At 37.1% G+C, this 15,463-nt stretch overlaps 1 protein-coding gene across 4 annotated transcripts in view; it reads right to left on the bottom strand.

The window, feature by feature from the left end:
• Positions 1 to 15,463, bottom strand: part of FRY (FRY microtubule binding protein) — a 453,339-nt gene that overhangs the window by 160,319 nt on the left and 277,557 nt on the right. For all 4 annotated transcript variants that reach the window (XM_063619275.1, XM_055244887.2, XM_055244886.2 and 1 more), the window contains 4 exons: positions 10,627 to 10,795; positions 7,484 to 7,576; positions 7,291 to 7,389; positions 5,509 to 5,610 (listed from right to left, as the gene is read on the bottom strand). In XM_063619275.1, coding sequence (XP_063475345.1) covers positions 5,509 to 5,610; positions 7,291 to 7,389; positions 7,484 to 7,576; positions 10,627 to 10,795 — 463 coding nt within the window. The remainder of the gene's footprint in view (positions 1 to 5,508; positions 5,611 to 7,290; positions 7,390 to 7,483; positions 7,577 to 10,626; positions 10,796 to 15,463) is intronic.

Raw genomic sequence — 15,463 nt, 5'->3', positions numbered from 1 at the left:
ACAGCTGGGATAGGAATTGACTTAGGCTCTAATAAGTATTGTTTTCTCAGAAATTGGAATGTATGTATTACATGGTGCTTGCTATAGCAGGTATTTTATTTTAATCAATGCTGCACTTATATTAACTCATTTTAATTTTCACAACAATGTATGGAGTAGATTCTAGGCACAGAGAGGTCAAATAACTTACCCAAGGTCACACAGCTAATAAATGACAGTGCTAGAATCTGAACCTAGGCAATCTGGCCTCAGTGGCTTTAAAGCATTAAATTTTCCACTTCACTTTAATATTATGTGGAGGCTGCACACATATGCTATTGGTACCTACTCTACTTGAAGACAGCACTTCTTCTTCATCTGTCTTTGTATTTCCTTAGCAGCTAACAGAATAGGTGCTATTCTGTTAGATGTATATTTTCAGGATGCAGACATTTCAGCATATGTCTCAAACCACTGATTTCTGTGTCAAAGATACTTGCTTCAAGATCAAAAAACCATTCTTCTGTTGTAATCTGCATCTCCCTTAATTAATTAACCAATAATTAATTAATAGTATGCATTTATTATGGCTCTGAGGTTCATCGATATAATTGTTCAAGAAACTAGTGTGCTTCAGAGTAGATCTTCCCTGGATCCTCTGCATCTCACCTCACTGCCAGTCACTGACTTCATGGGATGTGTCAGCCTACCTAATAACATGCCTACCTCCTTTAAATTTTGCTTTTAATTAATTTAGTTAAAACAATTCAGAGTTAATGGTAACAAATGGGGACAAGTGAATTCACTGATAACCTGGCTGATGCAATCAGTGGTATAGAACAATGTTACTCAAGGTCCATCAGCTGACTATTTGCACCAAGTCACCTGTGCTGCTTATAAATATGCAGATTCCTGGGCTGCACCTTAGATATTCTGAACCAGAACCTCGGAAAGTGGGTTTCAAGAAGTTGCATTTATAACAGGCTTCTGTAGGGATTCTTACGTTATGTTAAGGTAAAGACCTAGTGAGATAGATAATTTTAGTCATCTACTAATTTTGTTATACTTAAAATACCTTCTAGTTTTCTCTTCCATTTCAAAGAGAAAGCCATCTAAGTAAATCTATTTCTGTTACATTTTGCATATCACAGCAACACTTTCCATCTTTTTGACATTTCTTTTTAATAGTTGAATCAATTTACTTTGATTATGATTCACCGGGTTTGATGACTGTATATTATTCAAATAACCTATTGCTACAGTTTAGGATAATCTCTAAAATTATCATAACAACATTTTTATGGCAATTATTTTTCTATTGAATGGTTGGATAAATAAGGCATTCATGGAAAATAACGTGCTTGTCATCTTATTATTAATTTTTAGGTCCAGTTTATGTGCATTATTGGAATCTTTGAAATGTGCCTTTATTTTTGTAGATCTGAAACAGATTTTCTCAAGATTATAGAAATGAGATTAATAGTAAAGCGGAATAACTACATCTTGAAAATTAATAATTAAAATAGCTATACTATACCATTTAAATTTGGTATTTAAAAGAGGAAAGTAGTCATTTTAAAATAAATGCCATATATTTTAATTAATTCAGGCAATGACTGTGGAATCCTTAATATATTACTCAATGTCTCCACTTACAAGATAAAGATAACATTAATAAACTTACTATTACGTGAAAAGTTGAAAAAAGCATTCAAACTTCATTGCAATTATTACATACAAATATTGAAGTGCTATACACAAGCTTCATCAAATATATTTATGGCAACCACACTTGTTTTGAGATTTTTACTGGAAATCAAATACCCTGCTTGTACCTCCCTTGCCTGCCTTCCCTGAATGCATCATTCTCAATCCTAATATCTATTAGGTTTTCTTTAGAGTAGTCATCATTATCTGTTTTTTTTTCTTCTCATGTATTTATTTATTTGCTTGTTGGTCTGTCTCCTCCACTAAATTACAAGGTCTAAGAGACCAGGGAGTGCTACTGTCTTACTCATCACTTATTCCCAGTACCTAGAACTGTGCCTGGTAGACTACTTATAAAGAATTGTTGGCAAGTGACAGAATGGATTTAAGTCCTAGCATAAGTGCTCCCTGAGAAAAAAGGAGTATTCTTTCTCATTCTGTACTTTGGTTTCTCCAACTGCGAAACTAAACTGAATCATGTCTAACCTTCAGATGCAGTATTGCTATCTGAGCAAAATATTTGGAAATGCATAAACAACATTCATGAAAGCATAGGGAATACTCAGTGTAGCCTGTGGCATTGCCATGATACCCACAACAATGTATAGGAAGCCTCTACCACTCGCCTGCTCATAATGTGTCTCCAGTGAATGAGAGCTATTATTATTATTAATCATATAAAATTCATGCATTTCTTAACCTTTGAGGTTTCTTTTCTGTTTTTTTTTTTTTAATAATCTGGGCCTCACTGGTATATTATATTCATTTTTATAAAATATAAGAAATTCTGAAATTCTCCCAGTTTGTTTTATTTTGAAGGATAAGAAACTAGCACATAGTATTATGAACATAATTTCATTTTATTTAATTTTTAAATTTTTAATTTTTTTCTTATCTGCAAATGGTGACTCAATATTTTAAAAGTACTATTAAATCAAGTTCACAAAGCATATTTCCTTTTGTCAGAATTAGGTGTTGTATGGCAGATGTGAAGGGAATGCATTTTTTATAGCACAATATGTTCAGATTCTGACATAAAATACATAGGAGGAAAAAGTACTGGTCACCACGGAACAAGAGTTCCTGAAAGATGTGAATGTCTCAGTGAAAAGGTGCTATACATTTCTCATCCATTTATAATGGAATATTACTGATAGATGCTTAAGTTAATTAAGTAGAAATATTAAAGATTTCAAGTCTGTGCTCCCAAAGCAACCTGCTTCTGACTGACTAATGCTGGGAATAAACTAGGGCACTGACATTAAGTGAGTGTTGAGCCTGAGAGCTTGTTTACATTGCAAGTGGGCAGGTTTTTGTGCTCACGCACACTTCTGCTCTGCTCTGCCACGCTGCCCCTTGATGGCTCACCTCTACAGAATACATCACAGGTGGCTACCAAACGTCAGCGTGTGGGATTCAGGTGCGAAATTCACTATCCTGAAGCATCTGTGACTGGGGAGGGGTAAGGAAGGCAGGGAAGGGTGCAGGAAGGTGCGTGGGGGAAGGGTTGGTTTGGTGGTCACCTATGAAATGGCAGAATTGGTTTTAAATCCCATAAAATACTGCAGCAATTCAAGACAAAGTATATCTCCGAAGCTGTGTTAGTTTTTTCTCAGGTATTTCTTCCCTACTAAGGACTCAAGAGGAGGTTTGGAAGGTTTTCTGAATATTAATAACATTTTTTAAACAGTCCCATTCAAATCCCTACTAGGTTTAGTTCTAAATATATGCGATACAATTTTATTTCATTTTTATCTTATCAAGGATATTTTTATATCTTTTAGCCTTGAGGTAGTGAATTCAAATAGATTATTACCCATAAAGTAAGATATCATTGCCTTTCCGCCTTACTTTGCCTAATAACTACTTCTTTTGTGATTCGTGGGGCATGTGACCTCTATAACTCTCACAGGTATCTCCCTACTCCTACCTTTTACATCCTTCACTGTCTGCACCACGCATTTTGAAACTTCGTTACATATCCTCCAATGAAATTCTAAGCTTGTCAAGGACAGGGACTCTATTCTAATCTAGTTTTTATAGAATTGCCTTCCCTACTCCTTCCCACTTTCAGCACCTTCCCTAGCACCTCACACAGTGGACACTACATAAGTCCCTGCTGAACTGAATTCTGGAATGCGGTTCAGTCTCTATAGCATTCACTCCACATGCTCTTTCTGGCCTTACTGCCTCTTAGAAATCTTAGTGCTTGAAAAGTTTGCACAGGGATATATTGTCAGTGCCCAGGCCTGCTCCTCTCTGGGGTTGTATATAACCCTCGTATTAAATCTTTCTGGTGGGGTTTGACTAGAGCTGTAAGCAATATTCTAACTTTGAAGTAATTAAGTTCTAAAGTAAGATGATCTGCTATGTTTCAAAAACAAGTTCAGACAAAAAATTTGGGTCTCTGGCCACAGCAATAGATTGTCATGAAAAATATTATTTTAATTCCAAGCAAAAACCCAGACACATTAAACACAGAATATACAGAAAACTGCACTGTAAGCACTCTCAATAATTCCCCTCTCTGTTTTCAATAAAGTGACCATTTCCTATCTGTGTAAAATGTAATAGAAAAAAAATTTAATGAACTAACAGCTGGATAACTTAAAAGTGGACCAATTAACAAATGACACTAGGCTACATGTTAGAGTTATATGGCAGATCCTCAAAAAAAAAACCTGAAAGTGGCCTTTATGTAACACTTGATAACCCTGAAAAGCGTTTCATTTTTTCAGAGTACTTAAAAGCTTAATTCTCTATCCACTGCTATTATATTTCACTGCCAATTTGAAGAAAATGAATGATTCTAATCTTGGATTTCACAATCAGCTTTTAGAGCCAGCTCATAGTTGGTGCTTAAAACAGCTCTAATGCAGATTATTGTGTAATTATGGTAAATGCCAAAATAATATAATTAATCTTAACTACTTCACCAAATTAAAGCATCATAGAAAAAAAAAAGGCAACGTGTATAACCACATACAAAATTTTGTAACTAATTATATTCTTAAAATTCAAAAGCAGCTAATATCAAACTGGTAAAAGAAATTTAATCACATCTTTGGACACCACCAAGAACAACTGTCAAAAATACATCCTATTTGCACTTATGTTAGGGATAGTTTTAATTTCACTGTCTTTTATCAATAGGTTACTAAAACTTAAAACATGTTCACCACTTTTAAGTTATAAAGTCCATTTTAAAGACCCAGCACCTGTGTAGCAGGTGTATTGCTGGAAACAGTGAACGCTTAGGACTGACTGCCATGCGGCTTGAACAGGATACCTTCAAGAATCACAAATGACAGTGACAAGAAAGAAGTGCTCTCTGTTGCTAGGTCAGTCCTTCCATAGACTGGAGCTATCTGAGCAAAATATTTAGAATTTTGCTCATATTTTGCCCCAGAGACATTCTCCTAGACTGGAGGGGACAGAGGAAGGATGGGAAGGTATAAGTGAGCTTCTGAGATCAATTCGCATGCTTCTATTAGCTGAATGTGGCCCTTATTCTATTTTTAAATCATTTAGATAAAATGTGACAATGGATGCATATAAAGGAACATTTAATTCTACTTTTAAAGTGATCCTTGTTAGAACGGATTTATTTTTCCCAAATCTGAAGTGATTTATCTTATTCCTAGTCACTTTCTAAAATTGACTATATTTATTAAGAACTCTTATTAATATTTTTTCATTCTTCCACCAGTATAGGACAATTCCCCTGGCAAACATCAGGAGTCACTTCCAGAAGCACATCAGCCAGCCTAAAAACTACTGTAAATTTTTTAAAAAGATCGTTTTGAGCTGACAAATACTAACTTTAAGGTTGGACAAGCAGTTGTTGAGGAAAATGTGCCACCTGTTCAGGAACAGCTGCTTCTGACTGACACAGAGCAAACAGGTCACCAGGGGGTACAAGGCCTGAGGAGAAAGGAGAGGCGGTCACAGGATAATTTATATTTCAACAAACCAGGTAACATACATTCTCTGTACCCGCTACCTTGCATCTCCCTCTGGGGCCCTGTGGGCAAGAAACAGGACACTGTGTAGCCCAACAGTGCCCAGTGGATGCAGGGCACTGGTGCGCATTTCACAAACACTTTCTGATAATGCTGGGGATAGAATAACCAAGAATTGTGGACAGTGTATAATAAAATGAAAGAAGTTTCATGTATAATAATGCAGAAATCTGATTCAATGATTTAGACTTTACTTATAAAATTTAAAAACAAACTTACCATCTTAGATCACTCTCAATTTCCAGAAAAAAAGCAGGAAGGCACACAAATTTTGAAAATGTTATTGGCTTTTTTGCTCATAGACATCTAATAATTTGTCCCTATCTTAGAGGTAGTTGTCTATATTTTCTTTTGCGTGCAACCTTCTGGTAATTAAGGAAGATTCCTAAAAGAAATGTTATTGCATTGGTAAACTCTACCAAGACAAATTTAACCACAGGAGGAATTTGCTTATGACCGAATAAACAGAGTTGCTACTGTGCTTTTCCTGCCTAGCTGGGCCAGCTTCCCACAGCAACTTGAGAAGACAGCAAAGGTAATGAACAGCCACCGAAAAAAATCATACATGTAGAACCCATCACCATTTTGCTAAGCCAGATGTAATAGATCTTTATGATTCCCTCTCAATCAAGGGTCGTGAAATAAAAATGTAACTGGCTCATCTGTTAGCTTGAATTAACAAGAGACAACTGCCCACAATGCTTAACAGTTCAGTAGTTGTTTTTTTTTAAATTAACTTAGTTTTAAAGGGAATTGGAACTACTGCTACCACTGAGTGCAGCTCTAACACTAGTCAGTAATCTAAAAAATATGCATGTAGTTAGTCACAATGACCACAGAATGTAGACAAATGAGCAAATTTGTCACCATTACCAGCAAAGCAACCCCAAGTACCTGCTCAAATCATGGTAGGGACGTTCACCCTCTGGAGGCTAGCATAAACCATGCCAGTAACCAGATCCCTAAACAACTTGCTTCCTCCAGACTTTCACATTACAGCTGTTATACCACTTGCCGATTCATAAACCAAAGCTTTATTCACCATAGTGGGTAAAAGGTGGTGGTAACCTAAAAGGCTTTTCTATACTGCTCTTCAGTACCAAAACCTTCCCAAGAATTATTTCCCCAGCCTTCAGAGAATCCTTCCTATGGGCAACTGTCTATTTCCCAACTCCTTTTCCTGCCTGTTTCCATTTTGATCCTAGTATCCACATAGAAATTTGCCAGGGCAGGCTCCTGGGGATTGAGAAGAGAAACTGTTATTATAAACTTTAGCCTTCAGATTGGAAAAAAGTTCTCAGAAATTAAAATAAAAATCAAGTTAAGCCAATCTTGAAAGTGAACAACAGACTCCGTAGGACCAGAGGGTCATCTGAGGTGACGTGGTCTAATCCCTCTACATGAACATCAATCATGGTCAATACAAAACGCCAGCTTCAGTTTCAAATGCTGCCTCTTTTTGAGGGAGCTTTAGGTACTTTTCCTATCTATGGAGTCCTTATGATCCTCAAACAGATTCCTGCCTAGGAATTTTAGTCTGTGCAGTTTTGTTTCTGTTTTCAATTTTCTCATAGTTACTAACCAAGGAATGCTTCTTTCGAGAAGAAAGTTCCAGCGTGGTGTCATACAGGCTTTCCACAAAATTTCTAAGGCAGGGAACGTTTACTTCATTTTTAACAGCCTGAAATAGAGATGCAGGTGAATATTATATTAATAAAATTGTTGATTTTGTGATACAATTTGAAGGAGTTTTTAGAAATGAAAATGTAACTCACAGCAGCGACTGGAACAAGGATTTCAACAAAAAGCCCAGCCAAGGCGTGCTTGATATCTTTGTCTTTGACCTCGAGGAAGTAATGTGCACATTCCTGGGAAGCAGAAAAAGGGTACAGGGAGGAAGAGTAGGTTGAAATGTGCACATAGCATGTATTTAAACAAGTTTCAGTAAGTAGCTCTTAATTCAATCATGTATCAACACAGCATATTCCATAGTCTATTAAAAATCACTGGATTCAAACATTTGTATTGAAATTTTTATGTTTGCAATGGCTTCAATGACATTCTGCAAGGCTGGTTTTTTCACTCTTCTATTTCAAATCACTATTCTAAAAGGACAAAGTGTCGCTAACCAGCAAGCACACGTGTATCCACTGAGTCACTGGTTGATTCAGTCATTCACTTCCAATACATTTCTATTTATTACTTAGTGTTTGTGTGAGGCCCTGGCCTCCTGGTTAGCCCACAAACACAGATCCCCAGGGAAGGTAAACATGGGAAGAGAGGCAGAAGACTTCAAACTTATTTTAGGCCCTATGCCTGACAGCCTCGGGCACAGAGCTGCTTACTTGTTCGCTCTGACATTTTAGGTGTGTTTATTATTCACATAGTTTCATAAGCAAGTCAGGAACGCTTCCCTTTCCCACCTCGACAAGGAAACCTTTAGAAGGGTTCCTTAAGAAAGGACACTACTGCCTGTGGACTATTGTCATATGTGAGGGTGTTCTTGGTTGCTCAATGACCCATTCTGTAGGAAAGTTGGCCTGCCAACATTTTTTTTTTTAAACAAAATGTCAACTTTTTTAAAAGGAAAGTGGGCAGAATTCTGCCCACCTTGCTCTCCTTCCTGGCCTTATTGGTAGTAACTTATTGTGGTCTATATCAGGTATTGTTTTCATTAAAGAGTCCACGGCAGCCAGATGCCATGGCTCATGCCTGCAATCCTGACACTTTGGGAGGCCAAGGCAGGCAGATTGCTTGAGCCCAGAATTCCAGACCAGCCTGGGTGACATGGCCAAACCCTGTCTCTACAAAAAAATACAAAAATTAGTTAGGCATGATGGCGGCACCTGTAGTCCCAGCTACTTGGGAGGCTGAGGTGGGAGGATCACTTGTGCCTGGGAGGCAGAGGTTGCAGTGAATCAAGATCATGCCACTGCACTCCAGCCTGGGTGACAGAGTGAGACCCTGTCTCAAATTAAAAAAAAAAAAAAAAAAGAAAGAAAGAAAAGAAAGAGTCCAAGGCTAAATGTAATAACATGTTAATATCTACACTGGCTATTTCCCTTTATTTTCTGTTGCCATTGGAAAGATTGCCAAAAACAATCCCTAAAGTCCTCATTCTATCAATATCATACTAAGACTTCAGCTCAAGATAGGCAACACCAGTATAGGAAGTCACTGAAACAGCTTTCCTATACAGACGAGCTCTATAGTTCCCAGAACAGTCATCCTTTTGCTACATTATTTTGCATAAGTATGTAATACTCTCTCAAGTCTTAATTCATGTACATAGATACAGGAATTATTAATATGCGAGTGGGATAAAAATAATAAAATATTTAACAGTTACTGTTTGTCATGTGCTAAGAATCCTCAGAACCACTCTCTAAGGTTAGTGTCATTATCATCACCTTGCAGATAAGGGAAGTGAGGATGGGAGGGGTTAAGTGTGACTGGTCAGGTCACAGAGCTGGTAAGTGCCAGAGCTTGAATTCAAACCTGAGAAGTTTGATACATAGCCCCCACCATATATAATAGTTTTATTGTGACATAATTTATGTAGTACGCAATTCACCCATTTAACATATACAATTCATTGACTTTTAGTATAATCACAGTTGTGCATCCATCACTACTGTCAAATTTAGAACCTTTTAATGACACCCAAAGGAAACTCCGTACCCCTCAGCAGCCATCTGCAACCTCCCTATCCACTCCCCATCCCCAGCCCTAGATAACTGTTAGTCTACTTTCTGTCTCTATGGATTTGCCTATTCTGGACATTCCATATAAACAGAATAATATAATACATGGCCTTTTGTGTATGGTTTCATTCACTTAGTGTAACATTTTCAAAGTTCACCCATGTTGTTGCATGTATCAGCTTCACTACTTTTCATGGCCAAATAATATTCCATTATAGGGATATATCACATTTTGTCTATCCATTCATCATTTTATAGACATTTGGGTTGTTTCCACTTTTTGGCAACTATGAATAATGCTGCTATGAACATTTGTGTTCAAGTTTTTGTGTGGACATATATTTTCATTTCTCTTGTGCATATACCTAGGAGTGGAATTGCTGGATCATATGGTAATTCTAGGTTTTGCTATTTGAGGAACTGCCAGGGCCAAGCTGTCCCATTTGTGGCACAGGCTGTGCCAAAGTGGCTGTGCCATTTTGCATTCATACCAGCAGTGTGTGAGGTTTTAATTTTTCCACATCTTCACCCAGAATTGTTATATTTTTGACTATAGCCTTCCTTGTGGGTGTAAAATGGTACAGCCTATATTCACAATCCATACATCTAAACCCTCTAGTAAGGTCATCATCAAATTTAATTCACAGCAGCATTTTAAAAATTCCTTCAAATACCAAAGTTTTGTAAACTCTAAGAGCTGAGTATTCTGTTAAATTCTCCTTAGCAGCAATTCTTTTGTTACGTACCATGATGGGCACTGGGCAATAAATATCAAACCTGTATTGTTTAGCTGAGTTTTTAAAAATTAAGATTCCTTTTTACAGTAAGAATAAAACAGATTTCTTTATTATTTCAAGTCCTCATGCCTGTGAATGTCAATGTAGCCAACCTAATGCTATCAATTTTAAAAAGTGAAAAAAATCAGTTATATTTTATTCATAGAACAATACGTACCAGTGGGTGAAAGAGAAGAAAGTCAGCAAATAAGCAATCCCACTGTATACTCTCCTCCAAAGATGATATGAAAGTTGAGAAATGAAATTATGTGCCCGCAACTGTACTATTTGGTTACAAAGGACTTCATGAATTATTTAGACAGTAGAATGTTTCTCCGTATTGACAAGTAACTGGCTTTTCATGTTCCAGGTTCATCATTTTGAGGAAGGGAAGTGCTCAAGTTGAGAGCACCTTAGCTCTCCTGCCTAAGATATTACCTGCATAAACTGAAGAGAAGCCTCAAAATCCTCCACTGGATACATCTTAATTCGAAAGAATTTCATCCCCATTATTAAGCTGATAATGCTTTGAACCACATATGGGTTCTGCTCTTTGTGCCGTAATTCTTTTAGCTCCGCCATAAATTTCTTCTTTACAGCAGGGAATCTAAGAAGACAACATAAGCAGTCTATCAAATAATGGGTAGGAAAGTCCCTGTAATGGGGGCCTCCAGCATCTGGGCGTGATTGAGCAGAGCAATGGAATCCTTTAAATCAGTTGAAGTACAACAGCCGTGATTTTGTAAGGATTTGATGTTTGGGATTTGGCAAAGGATCCAATTTTCTTCTCCTTTACCCTTCTTATACTGCAAGATGCTCAACATCTTCATCAGGCAAGGCGGCAGATCCCAGTTTATTTAGACCCTCTCAAAATGGTCTAGCTCTTAAATTGAGCATCACAAAAAACCCCATTTCCTCAGGCTTGGCCATTTTCAACATAGTTGCAGACCCCAGAGCCTGAAGTATCAAATAGTGAGTCTATGAGCAATAACATACTAGGTTAGTGATTTCCGACAGTGACAGCAAATGATTTAAGGATTTGTATTCCAAATAATGCCAAGTATTCCTGTATCTATTTCTAAAGTTTTCTGTTATCATTTCATTTATAGTTTTAGGATAATGATTATCGAAAAAAATATTTTTGGGTTAAAAAATCTAGTAATGGGAGGCCAGGTGCAGTGGCTTTCGCCTGTAATCCCAGCACTTTGGGAGGCCGATGCGGGTAGATCACCTGAGGTCAGGAGTTCGAGACCAGCCTGACCAATATGATGAAACCCCATCTCTACAAAAAATACAAAAATTAGCCAGGTGTGGTGGCACGCACCTGGAATCCCAGCTACTCGGGCGGCTGAGACAGGAGAATCACTTGAACCTGGGAGGCAGAGGTTGCAATGAGCCGAGATCATGCCATTGCACTCCAGCCTGGGCAACAAGAGCGAAACTCCGTCTCAAAATCCTAATTACAACAATATTATCATCCATGTTTGTAAAAAGAACAGATCTTAAAGCTAAGAGAAAGCAGAAGCAGATCTTCAAGTACCTAAGAGTAGAGAAATGTACACATAAAAGTTGTCCAAACCACTAAGTCTGACACAGCCGGTTTGGCTATTCACCAAAAACACACACACACACACACACACACACACACACTTTCCAAAGAAAACAGTCTAAGATTTATTGTATTTTGTTTTCTGAGACTATTAGCCTGAGGTTCCATGAAAAATTAGAAGCAAGCCATGATTAAAAAGGGTAATTGTGGCTGGGTGCAGTGGCTCAAGCCTGTAATCCTAGCACTTTGGGAGGCCGAACTAGGTGGATCACCTGAGGTCAGGAGTTCGAGACCAGCCTGACCGACATGGTGAAACCCCGTCTCTACCAAAAACACAAAAATTAGCCGGGCGTGGTGGTGTGCACGAGGCTGCGGCTGGAAAATCACTTGAACCTGGGAGGCAAGAGCTTGCAGTGAGCCAAGATCGCACCACTGCACTCTAGCCTGGGTGACAGAGCAAGACTCTGTCTCACCAAAAAAAAAGAAAAAAAAAAAAAAAGGCCGGGGGGTGGTGGGGAGGTAATTGTGATTATAGAAACGAAAGGTGAACTAACAGAGTCCCGGAAGTTTGGAACAATTCTTGAGACCTTAAAGTAGAAATTTCAGGACAAAAAAAGTAGGCAGTAAACATAGAGACATTGTTTAACCAAAGGCAGTACAGGGGCTGATGGTTGGCAAGTGGGGCATGAGGGGATTCTCAAGTGCTGGCAATTTTCTAGTTCTTGGCTTAGGTGGGGAGGTAACATGGTGTCCATTTTATAATAATTTGTTTAACTGCCTTATGGATTTTCCTCTATGTTTGCCACATGTATTTCTTAATAAAAAAGATTTTTAAAAGGCAATAGAGCAGAAAATATACATAACTTCAAGAAGATTTAGACAACTTATGAATGAGATATTCCCTAACGGGTTATTAGCATCGCTAAGAATATTTCAGGGTATTTTCCTAATCTTCGGTGGCATTTTGTGGACTTCTACAGAATACCCAATTTCAAGACAGCAGAACTGGCCCCTTCTGACATTTAAATAATATTATTAGAATATGGTAGAAAATATTAGTTGTGTTTACTTTACAAGTAAAATTTCATGGAGATTAACTGCAAAATGGTATATTAATTTTTCAGATTAGGAAATCAGCAAAAATTAAAATAGAAACTTTATTAAATTTACAAAAATCTATTTGGTATCAGCACATTCTCTGGTCCTACCACAGACCTACTGTTAGGGCTGAATTGTGTGCCCCTCAAATTCACATGTTGAAGCCTGAACCTTCTGAGATTGGAATGTGACTGTATTTGGGCATATGGCTTATAAAAAGGTAATTAACTTAAAGTTATTATCATAAAATGGACAACATGTAACCTCTCCAGCTAAGTTATTAGGTTAAAATGAAGTTATATCTCTGTGTGTGTGTCTGTACTCGTCTCCCCTTCTTATAAGGACGCCAACATAACTGGGAGATGAGTACAGAGACACACACACAGAGAAGACCATATGAAGACACAGGGAGAAAATGGCCACATACAAGCCAAGGAGAGAGGCCTCAGAAGGAATCAACCCTGCTAACACCTTGAGCTTGGACTTCAACTCCAGAACTGTGGGAAATAAATTTCTGTTGTTTAAGCCAATTAGTCTGCAGTACTTTGTTATGGCAGCTTGAGCAGAATAATACACCTACCGAATCAGTAATTCTGGGGATGAATAATAATTTGTGTTTAATAAGCTCTACAGGTGTTTCTGATGTGAAAAAGTTTGAGAAACACTGGTGTAGACTAAGAATAACAATAACAAGGTATATCTGTAAGTGGTTTTACATTTTAAGTGATTATACGATTTCACATTTTGATCCTTAACAATCCTGTGAATTAGGCAGTAAATGCATTTCCAATTAACAAATAAAGAAACAGATTGGAAGACCACAGTGGCAAAGAAGAGACTCAAACCCAGGGCTTCTGATACAAATTCCAGGACTTTCCATTACAACGCAGCTGTCTTAGACAGTGGTAACAGTGACATGTAGTCTCTGCCCTCTCTAGAATAGTTTATAATTTAATTAGGAAGATAAGACAAGGTAGCACTGACCATGCGCCATGTGAATCACAATACTAATAATTTACCGGGGGCCTACTATGTGTTAGCACCTGCTGGACGCTGTCCAGACCTTTCTGATCTTCAGGGAGGTCAGATGCACCAGGTTCCTTCACTTTCTCATATTTCACACCGACTATTTGGTGAATGGTCAATCACTATTCACTATTAAATAGTGGCTTCAGGGCATCATAGAATGAAGGGGCTCTTCTCATCTGCATAATTAATTAGAGAGGATTTCAGAGGAGATTTGAGTTGGGGTAGAGGTGAGCAGAGGACATTCGGTAGAGATGGATAAAAGGTAGGAAGCAGAAATGACCATGCCTGTCAAGCAATGGAAGTGATACTTTAAATCAAGATTATAAAAATGCAGTAACCCCAAACTGAATTTTAAAAAATTGTATTTCTTTTCAAATTATTTCCAGATACCAAAATAACTATGGTTTTAATTTTTAAATGTATGAGTTTAGAGAGAAAAATATTATAGTTAGAGTTATATAGTTTTAAAGATGACATGATACTAAGGAAAGTTTGTTTTCCAGTTTGAATCCATGACTAAAACAAGGAGAGACAGAAAAAGGTAAGTTATTTGCATAATTCACTATTTCAATATTCTCATGAGTTAGTGGCTAAAAGTTTATTTCTCATTTAAAAATAAATAAGTCTATCTTTTACTTTTTTTTTTTTTTGAGATGGAGTCTTGCTCTGTCACCCAGGCTGGAGTGTAGTGGCACGATCTCGGCTCACTACAACCTCCGCCTCCCAGGTTCAAGTGATTCTCCTGCCTCAGTCTCCCGAGTAGCTGGGACTACAGGTGCGTGCCACCACTTCCAGCTAATATTTTTTGTATTTTTAGTAGAGACGGGGTTTCAACGTGTTAGCCAGGATGGTCTTGATCTCCTGATCTTGTGATCCACTCACCTTGACCTCCCAAAGTGCTGGAATTACAGGTGTGAGCCACCACACCCAGACTTTTATTTTTAAAAGTCCCAAATGATATAAACATGTTACTTAGCACAAAAGCAATCCACAAATCTATTTGCATTTAAAATCTATTTTCTCTTAAAATGACTTTAAGAAAAAAAAATTTCAATGACCTTTCCTTTAGTATTTCCTGTTTAGTATTTTATTTAATAAATACTGTAACTCAATGATTACTTAGCCTTTGGTATACTACAAAATTCACATGAATATAAACTTCTGCTTTAAAATGTATAGTACATATTACAAAAATGAGTAAATGAACATATAAAGATAATATCACATAAAGAGACAGTAGTTTTAAAATCTATGATTCTTAAATGAAGTATTATTACTATTTAAATGAATCTACCAGATTTTGGCCAAAGTACTTAAATTTGTTTTAACTGACTTTTAAAAAGTCAATATTATGTGTGAATAACACTTACTATCAAAATTTTTTTCCCTAAATGACAGGAACTAAACAGCATCATCACTAGTAAGACTAAAAATAGTGATTCTGCTAAAACTCAAATTCCAAAGTAAGTACTAATAGCTAAAGTCATAATCAGGAAAATATTTAATAAGCATTATCATTGGGAATGAGATATATAATCTAAAATTAGAATTATTTCATTACTCAACTTTTTTTAAAAAAGATAATCACACTATACCAGA

Source organism: Symphalangus syndactylus, chromosome 15 (genome assembly GCF_028878055.3).
Source record: "Symphalangus syndactylus isolate Jambi chromosome 15, NHGRI_mSymSyn1-v2.1_pri, whole genome shotgun sequence".
Classification (NCBI taxonomy): domain Eukaryota; kingdom Metazoa; phylum Chordata; class Mammalia; order Primates; family Hylobatidae; genus Symphalangus; species Symphalangus syndactylus.
The sequence above is the reverse complement of the archived record's forward strand: the minus strand, read 5'-3'. Positions and strand labels throughout refer to the sequence as shown.